General features: G+C 38.8%; 1 protein-coding gene across 3 annotated transcripts in view; it reads right to left on the bottom strand.

Moving 5' to 3' along the window:
* The window catches only part of PPP2R5E (protein phosphatase 2, regulatory subunit B', epsilon isoform), a 71,019-nt gene that overhangs the window by 20,296 nt on the left and 36,715 nt on the right, over positions 1 to 14,008 (bottom strand). For all 3 annotated transcript variants that reach the window (XM_010584148.1, XM_010584149.1, XM_010584150.1), the window contains exon 2: positions 9,460 to 9,656. In XM_010584148.1, coding sequence (XP_010582450.1) covers positions 9,460 to 9,656 — 197 coding nt within the window. The remainder of the gene's footprint in view (positions 1 to 9,459; positions 9,657 to 14,008) is intronic.

Here is a 14,008-nt window from a genome sequence, read left to right as displayed (position 1 = left end):
CATTAGGAGTAGAGATAAGATACATGGAGCCAAAATGCAGATATTCTCCTGAGAAGAACACACAGAACAGGTTATCTTTAAGTGATTTCCCCAGGTTATCATAATTTTAAAAGATAATGTGTGCCATTACAGTTACATTAATCACCACAACACAGTATGATAGCTCATTTACATGCAGTGTCAATTTATAGCATGCTTACCTAAATCAGTAGCCTCTGGGTGGCTAATGTTTATAAGCCTCTAAGGGCGAACCGAAGGCAACAAGTTCTTCCATGCATGAACTGCCCAGCTGTACATTAGAGACTTTGACAGCCACCACACAAAGATGGGAATACACTACATCAAATCTGGAAAGAATAATTTTTCTCAGATAGGCATAAGGTAGCTATTTAGTATTTATCCCTGGGCCCAAGCAGCATGCCAAAATTCCTTCACCTGGAGAGCTGAATCATTTCTCTTCTGACCTCTTTTGGATCATCAAGCGAAAGGACATCCCTGCCAACCTGCGTATACAGTCCCTGATGATTCCTCTCCCACAGCCAACACAAATGACTATTGATCAATACAAACTTCCGTCTTCCACTGATGAGGAATGCCTCCAAGCCCAGATGATATTCTTGTAAAGCAAACCAGAACTTCAATATTCTAGAAGGTTGTATCATGACAGATCTCCCCTATTATGTCCTCAAAGACATCTGCACACTGTCCTCCATGACCGTCCCTTTCAGAAGCACACACCAAACTGGGTGTAGAAAAGTACATCACTGCTCCCCTGCTATGCAGAATTTGAACACCCAAGTGCCAGAAACCAATTTAACAATCAGTAAAATCTACCCACTGGCATTGAATCTGAAGTTGGAAATGCCAAAATGATAAACTGGAGATGCCCAGAAGCCTCTAAGCTCCTTGTCAGTGTGTCTGTCAGGCTCAACTCTGACCAGAAACAAGACAAAAAATTTTCCAGGCAATTACAAGCCAATGTCAACTCATTAAAAACAAACAAGAAAATAGGGAAGGCTGCTCTGATACCTCCACAAAGAATGAGCTGCAAGTTCTGAACAGATCTGATGACTAGTACCTGGCAATGCAGAACTACGAAACGATTAATATACAGTTAAAAGCAACAAGCTTCAAGAAAGCTTTGATTTTGTCACCACGTTTATATCTGAAATAACGTTTAGAAAAGAAAGTACTAGGAGGCTTAACTCTGAAGTCAGGTATAAATGTTTTGAAAAGTCCTCTCCTTGTCCCTCTCTGGAGCACTATAAAGATGACGAGGCTGTAACAGAAACACTTCACAAATTCAATTTCAGCTCAGCGCTCCTACACTGTGCTGTTTGAAACAAAGATTTTTATCAGTAATAGTTTTCCTGAATGGAGCCTGAAATGAAAACAAACATACATGCAGGGAAGCTTAATATATTAGCTATATAAAAACAGGATAAGTGAATTCCCAATTAGCTCACAGGGAACACCTGCTCTTCTATTACCAATATGTGGAACCATCCAAGTAAACCCCATGTACATATGAAATTGAAACCGAGGATCTCTGCACACACAATATTTAAGCTACTGTCTATATTAACAATATATGGTAACAATAAAATGTAATTAAGCCATGCTAACTGGGAGACAACAATGGTCTCTGTAACAGACATTAAACTTGTCCTTCTGAAATATATCTGCATATGTGGGGTTTTTAATAGTTTTTGGATTTACATATTTTAGAGCCTGAAGTGACTACTGCAGTCACTCAGCTATAATCTCTCTATATAACCCATTGAATTGTTCCCAGAAGTTTGACTAAAATACATCTTACAAAAAGTAATACCTAATTTTATCTTAAAAGATTATAAAAGATTCCACCAGCTCTCTTCTCCTAAAGTTTTACTGCTAATTTAACTACAGTACTGTTTCTGACTTCAAGGTTGAATCTGCCTGATTCCCCGTTGGTTCTCATTAAACCACCAGATCTCTTCTGCATCTGTATATATATTTGCATATGCACTATGTATCTATTTATATATAGGTATTTTTATATAGACATGACACTTCTCAACCTCTGTGCTGCTAAATGGAAAGATAGAGCTTCTCAACCCAGGCTGTTGTTGGTTTCTTTGTTTGTTTTTAGTGCTGTGATTATTTTTGCTTCCTGCCTTTGAGCTCCCACCTGTGCACAACAAGTGTACTAGGGCATGTATAGAAAGCCAGACCATCTCCCTCTTTTTTTCTGCATGTTGCCATTTTAATTCATCAATATTCACTTCTTTGAACAGTGCACTGTACCAGAAACTCATATCAAGATACTCATTATAGTAATCCGCAATGCTCAGGTCCTTCTCTGCACCACTGCTTGCCTGAATACAGTCTTTCAGAGCTTAATATTGTAAGCCATCTTCTTGCTCAGCAGCATTACTTTTGACTTGGCTGCATTAAAATGAACTACGTTGGACTGCAAACACAGGCAACAATCCAGATCACAGGGTGGGTGGAAACAGTCCTTCTCATCTTTTCCTGACCTTTAAGTCTTCTAAAAATTCAGTCAATAACCTGCAAGAATTTAGCTCTAGATCAGGACTCCTAAACTTGTTAGCTTGCCATCACCCACTTTAGGAGTGGTAGTACCTTCCATCCATACGGATGAGCACGCAGTAAAATTGAGATCCTTAGGCTATGGTTCTGTTGGCAGAGAAGTGCAATAGGAGCAAATCTGTGGAACAAAAGAGCTGGTGCTCAGGTGCAATGTCCACATTACGTATGTTTGGAGGGAGGAGTTTCTTTCTAGTCATCTCTTGCATTGAAGCCCATTAGCAAGTTGGAAAGCACTAGGTACACTCCTTGAGTAGATATTTTGTCCAAAAGGAACCGTATTTACAACCCCTAAGATTACTCTATCACAGGCATCAAAGTGGAGTGAGAATAAATGGGAGCTTCACTTCCAAGCGCAGACTCACAATCTGAGTTAGAAGTGCTAGCACAGACCTATCCCCAGGCAGCACCCCTGGGTACATCTTCTCGCTGCTAGAAACTGAAGCTCTGAAATTGCGCTGTAGGTCACTTGGACCTGAACCATAACAGGGTACCCTACTAGTAACAACCCTGTTCATCGCTATCTCCATGTAACTATTGTTTTGAGATGATCCAGTGGAACAGTTATTTATTTAATGTGTGCCCAGCTAATTCTATACAATACGACCTAAAGACTCATAGCAGTTACTCAAGTATCTTGGACAAATTAAAGCACAGTACCAGCAGAAAGAGCCCCCCATCTCTAGAGCAGGCATCAGAGCAAGTGAAAGCCTGCCAATACATACGTTCTAGACAGCATTACAAAACTCATACTGCCTCAGACTCCAAACTGAAGAACAAAACAAAAAGATCAAAACCCAAGAAAACAATCCCTCAGAAGATTCACATTGTGCTTGTCTACAGACACAATGCTCAAAAGGTATTTGAGATGACACAATCAAAATGGGGGTGGGGGTGTACACTCCTTTTAAAAAAAAATTAAAAAAATAAAAATAGCTGCAGTCAACACAAGTACTTCTTGGAAGAAAAATGTTTTTTTCCAGTTTATTTCTTTGCTTTAGACCTAGTCACTGTACTATTATGCAGATAAAGTCTGACGAATGAAAGGCCTATGTAACCAACAGGAGGAATAATGGATACTGGTAAACGTAATTACATACTGTCGGGAAAAATTATTAGGGACAACTACTGCAAGAGGAGCTGCCTCCAACTGATTTTTTGAGAGCAGTACAGAACATCAGAGCCTCTTCTTTTAATAAGCATTGTGGTTTTTGTACAAATTAGGTGTATAAAGAATGTGAATAATAAAAAGCATCTAACAGAGGAATTTGGAAATAATGCATAAAAGAAACCAAAGTTAGATTCTTTTCTTGCTTCTACAGAATTGATAACCCTCACATTAAAGAAACAAGAACAGAATTTAAAATATGATGGGATTTTAATCTATTTTTTTTAAACTTCAACAGCATGCTTGCTCTATCACGGCTGCACCTACATGACAATTTTCAATCAAAGTCCATTTGGGGGGTCAAAAGACATTTTACCTTCCTTTCAGCATTTCAGATGGTTTCAAAACAATCTGTTCAACTTCTACTGATTCAAGTTGAGTTTAAGATTAATTCCTAATCTTTTACAGAATTCCTGAAGTTATATAAAAATCATATTGGAAAAGGGACATTATTTGTCAATTCTTATAAGACTATATGATCTATTTCCCTTAAACTCAAAATGACATTCACTATTATATTTTTAAATCTAATACAAGAACCAACAGGAACATATGCACACCGTTTTTGCTCGATCAAAAAGGTAAGACTGAATATAGGTAGACTTGCAGAAAACTCTCTATCCAAGAACATTTTAACATGGAAAACCCTAAACAGGATGAACATTTAGCAAGCAGGGTGTCATCGTTAGTCATAAGCTATAGCTAAAGCTATAGAAAATAAAGAAATTCATAATGCCTATGAAGTTCTAACAGCTAGAACACTTCCTAAAAATAGGTTTCTTAACATGCTAAAAAAAATCATAGCTTAACAAGATATTCTTTATGTTTAACAGGTCTGTCACAAACAAACTCCTGATCAGACTCTGCCCTCACATCTGTTGAGACAAACCTGCAGTAAAAGGAATGCAGTCCCTTTAGATTTATGTCAGTAGAAAGAAGAAGAAAAAAAGAAGAAAAAAAAATCAGAATCTGACCTTTAAAATGCAATTTTTGGTATTTATTTGGGTGTTCATTTAACCAAGTTTCTTTCACTGTGTTGCTCAACACAGCTTCTGAGCCACAAGACATCTAATATGATGTTACACTTTGGCTACAGAGATTACAGTCTTATTTTACTTGATTCGTCATTACACAAAAGATAAAGATGCCAACAGGAAGCCAGTGGCATTTCTGCACTTAAAAGAGAGGAGAACAAAATAATACTATACCATTCTAAAAGGTCTATCTCAGAAAAGTTTCATTAACCATCTCTTATGGGCTGGCAACCATCCACGGATGTTGCATAAACATCATGGTAAACATCAGGGGTTGCGTTTACAATTTTGGAAGAAGCAAGTAGGAAAGCCGAAATGTTGCTCACCAACAAAGAGATTCATCGAGATTTCTCGGTTTAAAAGCTTGTCAATTTTTCCCATCCGATTTTTTAAAGGAAAGAAATCAGTTTCCTCAATCTATGTCTTAATACACAGAAAACACAAAAAGCTCTACTACATACACCCTTTAGTATACCACAGATAATAACAAACATTTATTTCATTCAACTACCATCGCTTAATCTACCAGCAAAATCAGCATCATTAGTTTAAGCCTCCACATTTTGCTCAGACAGAAAAAAATTCTAGATTAAGTGTCCAATTATTGGCTCATAAAGTCATATTACTGGCATTTCCTTCTTAGCAGAGTGTGGTTTAATTGGCAAAGGCCTTTTTTCCTAAGACTAGCTTAATTCTAAAGAATGTCATATGCCCTTCTGAACAACACATCAAATTGCAGGGGAAGCGCACTGAGCAATACCCTCCTGAATAAATCTGTCCAGCTTATGGCCATTAACACAAATCCCAACCTCTTTTCCCATCAACTGATATTGATGAGTGAAGAGGCCACTGCAAGCTTGCTTTGGTGGCCATTAGTAAATTCAATTTTATTTTACTTTTTAAAAAAACCAGTAACAGGCCAAACACTTCTGTATATATCAAGCTAAAAAGAGTGGTTTAAAGAAGCGGACATGCACACAGGTTGACAAATAGCCAAGTGATTTCACATTTAGCTATATACAACATCATATCATCTGCTCAAGAGAACAAGATGAAAATATGTGATATTACGATTAAGGATTAAGGTTTTAATGGCATGAATTTAGGATGACTGGCAGTAAAAATACCCAAGAGCTGTTATGCTAGCTACCACAAATGACTGTTTTTCAATCCCTTACATCATAACACCACCACATTTTAGAAGTAATTAAAAATATCAGAGTTTCTGAAGAATTTTAGAGGCAACCTTTTTCTATCCTATTATCTGTAAAGCCAAACTCCTTTTGGGTCATGAAGAGAACACTAATATCCACGTACATTACAAAACTTTAAAACAAAACTAGGCTCTTCCACAGATACCACTTTTTTGGATATTTTAGATAATTAAGGTAAGAAAGCACTTTAGCCATTAATTCTTCTTTATAAATATTAGTAACTTTTTAAATACCAGCTTCAGACCAGTGCACCTTTTTTTCTGCCCTTAAATGATGTCAAAACTCACAGAATAGCTTCTTTCTTTTTCATCTGTTTACAATACTTCATTTCACCTCCAAATCACAGCAGCCCAAAGGTCCAAGCAGGAAATATTAATTCCTGGATTCATAAATACTAAACATAAGAGGGAGGAGACCTTCCAAAGGTCCAAACACTTGTGCTCTATTTTGACCAGTTTTAAGATACTGGTCTTTCAATCAAAACACTCCCGTGACAATTGTGGCAGGCAATGGGGACACTAATTTGGTCAGGACATAGATACTGCGGTTTTCTTCACTATCATGACAGGTCAGAGATTGTCAACTTGACAGGTCCTTTGTGAACACAGTTGGAGACCTAGACGAAAATCCTCAAAAGTAGATAAAGGTGGCAGATGCCTTCATGAAGCCAACTGTATACAGTTAAGTCTGCCTCAGTATACAATTACGAGCACAATTCTGCTTGAAACAAGAACATGCACTTATTGCAAAGAACAAGTTACACCAAACATAATGCTTCAGCACAAAATGACTAATGCTGTCTCTTCACCAGGCAGTATGTGGTGAAAACTTATTTTATATAATATCAGAAGTCCTACCTTTCCCTCTAGGGCCTGTATAACTGTACTCAAAGTGATGGAGATGTCTTGCTTTTATAGGCAAAGACCAGGAGGCAAGATAGCATTTTTACCAGATAGCTTACCTGTAAAATACAAAATACCTACAACCCACAAAAGTCCTTATGATGTGGTTTAACAGAAACACTGCATTTGCAGTTGTTAGGATGATCGACATAAATCATTCATGCACTTGCCATGGATTCACTCACATAAATTCAATACCAGAGCACAGCATCCTGCTCACATGGAATACAACTACCAAAGTGTTTTTCCCAGAGCATATGCACCAAAAATGCTGCTGGTTGCAACAGGCACAATTGGGGACTCCAGCTTTCCAATAGCTTATACCTTCAGCAAAGCACAGGTGTCTGTTGCAGGCTAGAGTATTACAACTATTTCAGGAAATTCTTTGGGAAAAAGCATGTCCACTTCCCTAACTACTTAGGGATCTTTTGGGGCAGTCAGGGACCACTGAGTAGCCAGATACAGGGCTTGAGAATATTCTCAGTCCTCCCCTGCTTAAGTACCCTGGCACTGAAGAGAAAACGTAGCTTGAGTTCAGCACTGAAGCCCAAATGCAAGGCAGAAGAAAGTAAGTTGAAGAAAGGCATGAAGCAATGAAAGGATATGGGGAATACTGGAGAAAAGAAGATAGAACAGTTTTCCATCAGAAATGAGCTAAACTGAAACCAGAATTCCTGAAGGTCCATTAGCGAGTATCTGTGAAATCCAGTGGAAAAATTCACGCTGTATCTTTACTTCCAGTGACTCCTCCATATTGTAGTTACAAACTACATTTAAGAAAATTATTTAAAACCATGCTTTTCAAACTATTTAGGCAATGAGTTATTTTCTTAAGATAAAAACTGTTTTGTGAATCAACATAAGTGACTGCAGGGACAGTAGGACATTCTAGCAAAGGGGTTTTGCATCTCTTCTACAGTTCAAGTTCAGACTGCTTCACAGGTTATGATTTATGATTCAAATTGAACTTTACGAGCAGTTACAGACCAAATTCTTCTTGTTTCTTGGGGCCCAACCTAAGACAACACTAACTTGCAGAGTCTTTATTCTACAAATGTAGCTGCACTAAACAACTATAACCAAAGTCAATGCAAGGATACAACCTCAATAATAGAAACACTAAAAAAAACCAAAACCACCAACCAAACAAACAAAAAAACCAAATTCTCCCAGGAGATGAGTACAGAGGCATCTTCTACACACAGAAAAAGTACCCAATTTTATTGAAGTTACCTGTGCATCAGTGTCCTGTCTACACAAAGGGTATGATAAAATTTGTTCATCACAAGGGGTACAAGTATGATTAAACTAACATTTGCAAGCCTTTTAGATGCTACAGTGCAGCACCAGCAGCAGAATTCAGCAACGAACAAGTAATTCTCCATTCAGACACATATTTGAATGATGCATTAGACCACATGCTGAACAACATACTGAAAAGCAGTTCATTCAGAAGATCAGTCTAGTACAGAAGGGAGGAAGGGAAGGTGAGTGAGAAGGGGAAGAATCTGATTGCACGATTAATTATAGGCTTTCTGACAATGCATACACACAAAGAAGCCATGTTAAGGTTCTTCCATACACCCTTAATTCTGGGGGCTTTTTTCTTCACTATTAACTGCTTGATGATTCTGTCACAATTTACAGCTATTTTTAAATATTACAGACAAACAACCCAGCATGTATCTGTGTGTCAGAAAAGAAATAAGGAGCATATATAATGCAATGTAAAATCTATTCATGTTTTGCTTCCTACAGCACATTGCCAGTGGATTCCATGATCACACAGTACCATTAGGCAACAAGCACCACCAAATCTATATTTAACTAACCGCCTTCTCATTTAGATAACGGGTTATAAGGGTTCCGTATGGTAGTACAGAATAAACATTTTAAAGCAATGATTGATTTTGCCAATCGCAATAAATGTTCTTCACGATATAGCTAGCATCTGGTACTGATTCCATTTTTACATTGAAAGCACTATTTGACAATTTATATATACAAGGTATGGCTTTATTGTTGAGTAATCTTGCTCACTCCAATGGCAGCTGCTATGAATCCACATAATACAACCAGGAAATTTTGACACTGATCCTATACAACATTTTTAGCATTTATTATTTAAAAATCATTATCTGTGCATACTTTAAGCTATCTCCACCTGAAGTACACACTCAAGAGCTTGGATAAAGTTCAAAGAAACTTGCAAAAATTATTCCATTATTTATACTGGGGGAGAGGGAGGGTAGGTGGGGGGAAATGTGAGGGACTCCGATTTTATGGCTGCTGGCTTTCTCCATCAGGAAACAATCCAGGTTTCCTTTCATACATTTGTGACACTATAATAACCATCACCTACTTGACTTTAATTAAGCATATATAAAAATTAATATTTTTGTCTTTGGAGAATTATCCCCAAGTGATGTCTAGTAGAAAATACAAACCAAAGGCCTCATTTAATCCACCTACTCCAGGGTTCAATTTCGCCCACAATGCGTAACTGGAATTGCAAGTGGATTTAAAGAGACCATGAGAAAGAAGGAACTCACCATTCTAACTACTTCAGGGTAAGTCTGCTCTGTCAAACAGCCTCTGCTTATTGTAATGTAGTCCACCAGTTCATTAAGAGTGGAGCGCTTGTATTCTTTCATTTTAAGGTCTGAAAGCGTGTCCATGAAGTCAAAAATGACACAGCACTGTTGAAGTTTCTTTAGGAACAGTTCAGGCTGCTCTGAAGATGGAACGTCTATGAAACAAGAAAGGAAATCTTTGTGAGTCTGGCATCTTATTATACAAAACAGGATTTCTTTTTAAAGATCAATTTCAAAGGAAAGCAGCATTCATACAATTTTTGTAAAACAGAGCTCAGATTAACAAACGAACCCCTTATACGAACTGTGTAACCATTGTGTGTTTGAGATTTGAACATGTTGTAGAAGTAATTTAATCATCACCTGGTATTAAGAAAATAAAGTTCACCAAAAAAGTCCAAGCTTAAGTGGAGAATGCAAACACAACAGCATTCAAGACTTAATTCTACAATAGATCACTACTTTCACTGGAGGCTGACATTCACCATTGTTAACTTACACTCCCAAGAAGGATGAAAGAACTGTCAAACAGATCAAGCTTGATTAATTTATATTTCTAAAAACAGTGTCATTTATAACTCTATGTGAATATACATGAATATGTATACGAATACACAGCAAGACTATAATTCTGCAAACAAGTTTTCAGATTCAATGATTATCCCCATGCTGACACTTCCCAGAGCAAAATCAATTTTACTGGAACACAATGAGGATTTTTTGCTGTACTATGAACACACAACATGCATCGGTAGGAAAATCTTCACACAAAATAATAGTATGTGTTTGACCAATAAAGCAAGCAGAATGTACTACTTACTATTTTTGCTCTGTTTTCTTAATTTTCAGCAGATAAAAGACTTAATAAAAGGAATGTCAACTTCTTAGTGATTTCTTAGTTTACCAACTGTATTAGAAGACTACATAGAAAGCTTAGTTTATCTGATGTTCATGTATAGAGGAAGGTAACAATAGCAGAAAGTTGCAGAAATGAAGTAATGCATTTTTACTCTGAACGTATGCTCTCAGACTAGAGGGCACTTCACTTCCTTTAATCTACTTTTCTAAAAAAAAAAAAAAAAAAAAAAAAAGGCACAACTGCTTTGTCAGCACCAGAATCCAGCAAATGACCTTCCAAGCAGTAATACAACATGCAAAAGAAAAATTCTGCTGATTTCAACTAGAAAAATTTTAAGACTAAAAAATTTATGTTTATTTGCTAAAAATCTGGCCATACTAGTAAAAAGCCAACCTAAGATGGAACTTATCATTAAGACACAAAAATACATCAAGTTAAAGAATACTTGATAAACATAAGGACAAAGTACCACGAATCTGTTTTAATTAAAACCAGGTACACAACAGTTACTAGTTTCAAGTTCAAAAGACCTATGAAATATTACAATGTCATAGTATAGCTACATTGTTTTAAAAAGTACTGGTAGAGATGCAAGGACCCCAAGGCACTTCACATCAACTCTCTGCACTGCTTAATCACGGAAAAGAATAAATACGGATTGCAGTACAATAAAGATGCTACATGCTTCCTGACCTGATATGGTAAAGCACAACGGTTCACTCAACATAATTCCACTTACAGCTGTGGTAGTGACAGGACTCAATAAGTTAGCAAACTGTATTCCGCAAAGAACAACCAAGATCTTGGCAAAGTTCAGTTGACAATAGCAGGCAGCACACACCATCGCATATTCATGAGGCTTTGGTAAGCTCTACAACAGCTGTGTCCAAATGAAATTAAGGGTGGAGGGGAAAAGTGGTATAGTTATGACACCACACTTCATATCAACATAACTGTTCATCCCACATTCCCACAGGCTATATTCATCTGCATCACTGAAGATGCAAGAAACGTGGTCCTGCAGAACTCCAACAAGAAGAGCTACATGGGAGAAGAATCCCCCCCAAACACCTCTGGAAAAACTGAAGGTCCCAAATCCAGGTCACCCTAAAGTTCTTCCACTGGCCAGGTGTCTCACACAGGCTCAAACGCCTCACAGCAGGCAGTGCTGAAACCTAACATAAGCCAAGGAGTCAAAGAAAGTCATTAGCCCTCGTCCATTATAAAAAAGACCTATTCTATTAGCAACCTTTCTAAGGTTACAGTCTTGCAGGAGATAAAGGGCCTAGGGAAGCAAAGTACTTGTGACTGCTCTCTTGATTACCAGCCTTCAAATAACACAAAAAAAAGGAGAATGGACTTCAGAATTCACTGTTATTAGCAAGCAGGCAACAATTAATTGATTAACAATTTCTTCCAAAAAACAGACTGTAAATGCAAGCCGGACAGGGAGAAGAAGAACCAAAAGTGCGATTGGTTACTTTTCAAGAGTATTATGTTTAATTCTAACTTCCACGCTGTACTGGGTTTGTCTGGCAAGGTTTTGGTAGCAGGGGGGCTGCAGGGGTGGCTTCTCTAAGAAGCTGCTGGAAGCTCCCCCTGTGTCCAACAGAGCCAAGGCCAGACGGCTCCAAGACAGACCCGACGCCGGCCAAGGCTGAGCCCATCAGTGATAGTGGTAGAACCTCTGTGATAACAGATTTAAGAAGGACACGGCAGGGGGGGGAACTGCGCAAGAGCAACTGCAGCTGGAGAGAGGAGCGAGAACACGTAAGAGAAAGAACCCTGCAGACCCCAAGGTCAGTGCAGAAGGAGGGGGAGGAGGTGCCCCAGGTGCCAGAGCAGAGATTCCCCTGCAGCCAGTGGGGAAGACCATGGTGAGGCAGGCTCTCCCCCTGCAGCCCATGGAGGTCCACAGTGGAGCAGATATCCACCTGAACCCCTGGAGGACCCCACGCCGGAGCAGGTGAGTGCCCAAAGGAGGCTGTGACCCCGTGGGAAGCCCATGCAGGAGCAGGCTCCTGGCAGGACCTGTGGAGAGAGGAGCCCAGGCTGGAGCAGGTTTTCTGGCAGGACTTGTGACCCCATGGGGGACCCATGCTGGAGCAGTGTGTTCCTGAAGGACTGCACACTGTGGAAGGGACCCACGCTGGAGCAGTTTGTGAAGAACTGCAGCCCGTGGGAAGGACCCACGTTGGAGAAGTTTGTGGAGGACTGTCTCCCGTGGGAGGGACCCCACGGTGGAGCAGGGGAAGAGTGTGATGAGCCCTGCCCCTGAGGAGGATGAAGCAGCAGAGACAGCGTGTGATGAACTGACCATAAACCCCATTCCCCGTCTCCCTGAGCTGCTGCAGGGGGTAGGTAGAGAATCCGGGAGTGAAGTTGTGCCCAGGAAGAAGGGAGGGGTGGAGGGAAGATGTTTTTAAGATTTCGTTTTATTTCTCATTATCCTACTCTGATCTGATTGGTAATAAATTAAACTAATTTCCCCGAGTCGAGTCTGTTTTGCCCATGACGGTAACTGATGAATGATCTCTCCCTGTCCTTATCTCAACCCACGAGCCTTTCGTTATATTTTCTCTCCCCTGTCCAGCTGAGGAGGGGAGTGATAGAGAGGCTTTGGTGGGCACTTGGCATCCAGGCAGGGTCAACCCACCACACACTCTTTCTTATGCTATCTATAACCCCCCATAGAACTTGAAAACATGTAAGTGGTATCAATAAAATCTACAATGTTACATGAACATAATGGGGTTTTAGTTGCATTGTTCTACATGGCTTGCACACATTTACGTTGACTGACAAGGATAGCTTAATCAAAGAAAAACATAGGCTGAAATCAAATGGGAATCCATTAAGATACAATTCAGCGCAAGTTAGAACCAGACTCAAATGACTCAAATTACGTTCATTTTAAGGTAGGGTCGGTATTAAAAAAAAAAAGTTAAAAATTACTAGAGCATTAAAATAACTAATAAAAGTTTGTTTTCTTTTTTCCTCCAGTTAAGTATCTGGAGGTGTGAGAACAAAATAAAAAATACAATTAAGTTCTTCTCAAGAAAAACCACTCTAGAACACTACATTAATTTCATGCCAGCATTACTACATCAACAAGCCATGCAAACTATAGGGGCAAACCAAAAAAAAAAAAACAAAACAAAACAAACAAACAAAAAACGCAACCAAAAAAACCCACAAACAAACAACAAAAAAAACCCCAAGGCCCCACGAAAAAAAAACCATACCAATTGTTCTACTCATATCTGCTTTTCTTTATTAAGCAAGTTGCCATTCACACTGCGAAATAAAATTGCAACAAGTTTCATGCAATAATATTTGCTACTGTTCTTAGGAATTTGGGGTGCCTTGGAAACAGGGTAACAGCTAACGCCTAGGTTTTTTTCCACTTGGAAACAGGAAAAGTATACAAGAGTAAATTTTAAGGGGTCCTAATACGCACAGCACAAGAAAAGGGCAGCAGAAATCAATAAAATCAGTATTCCATGTTCCCAAACTTCCAACAGAGACCATGCCATTAGTTGGTTTGGGGTTTTTTCTTGTTTGTTTATTTTTCGTTTTTGCTTGGGGGGGTTGTTATTGGGGGTTTTTGTTTAGTTTGGGGGGGGGGGGGGGGTCTTTTATTTCTTT

This window comes from Haliaeetus leucocephalus, unplaced genomic scaffold (assembly GCF_000737465.1).
Source record: "Haliaeetus leucocephalus isolate CR32 unplaced genomic scaffold, Haliaeetus_leucocephalus-4.0 Scaffold944, whole genome shotgun sequence".
NCBI lineage: Eukaryota > Metazoa > Chordata > Aves > Accipitriformes > Accipitridae > Haliaeetus > Haliaeetus leucocephalus.
The sequence above is the reverse complement of the archived record's forward strand: the minus strand, read 5'-3'. Positions and strand labels throughout refer to the sequence as shown.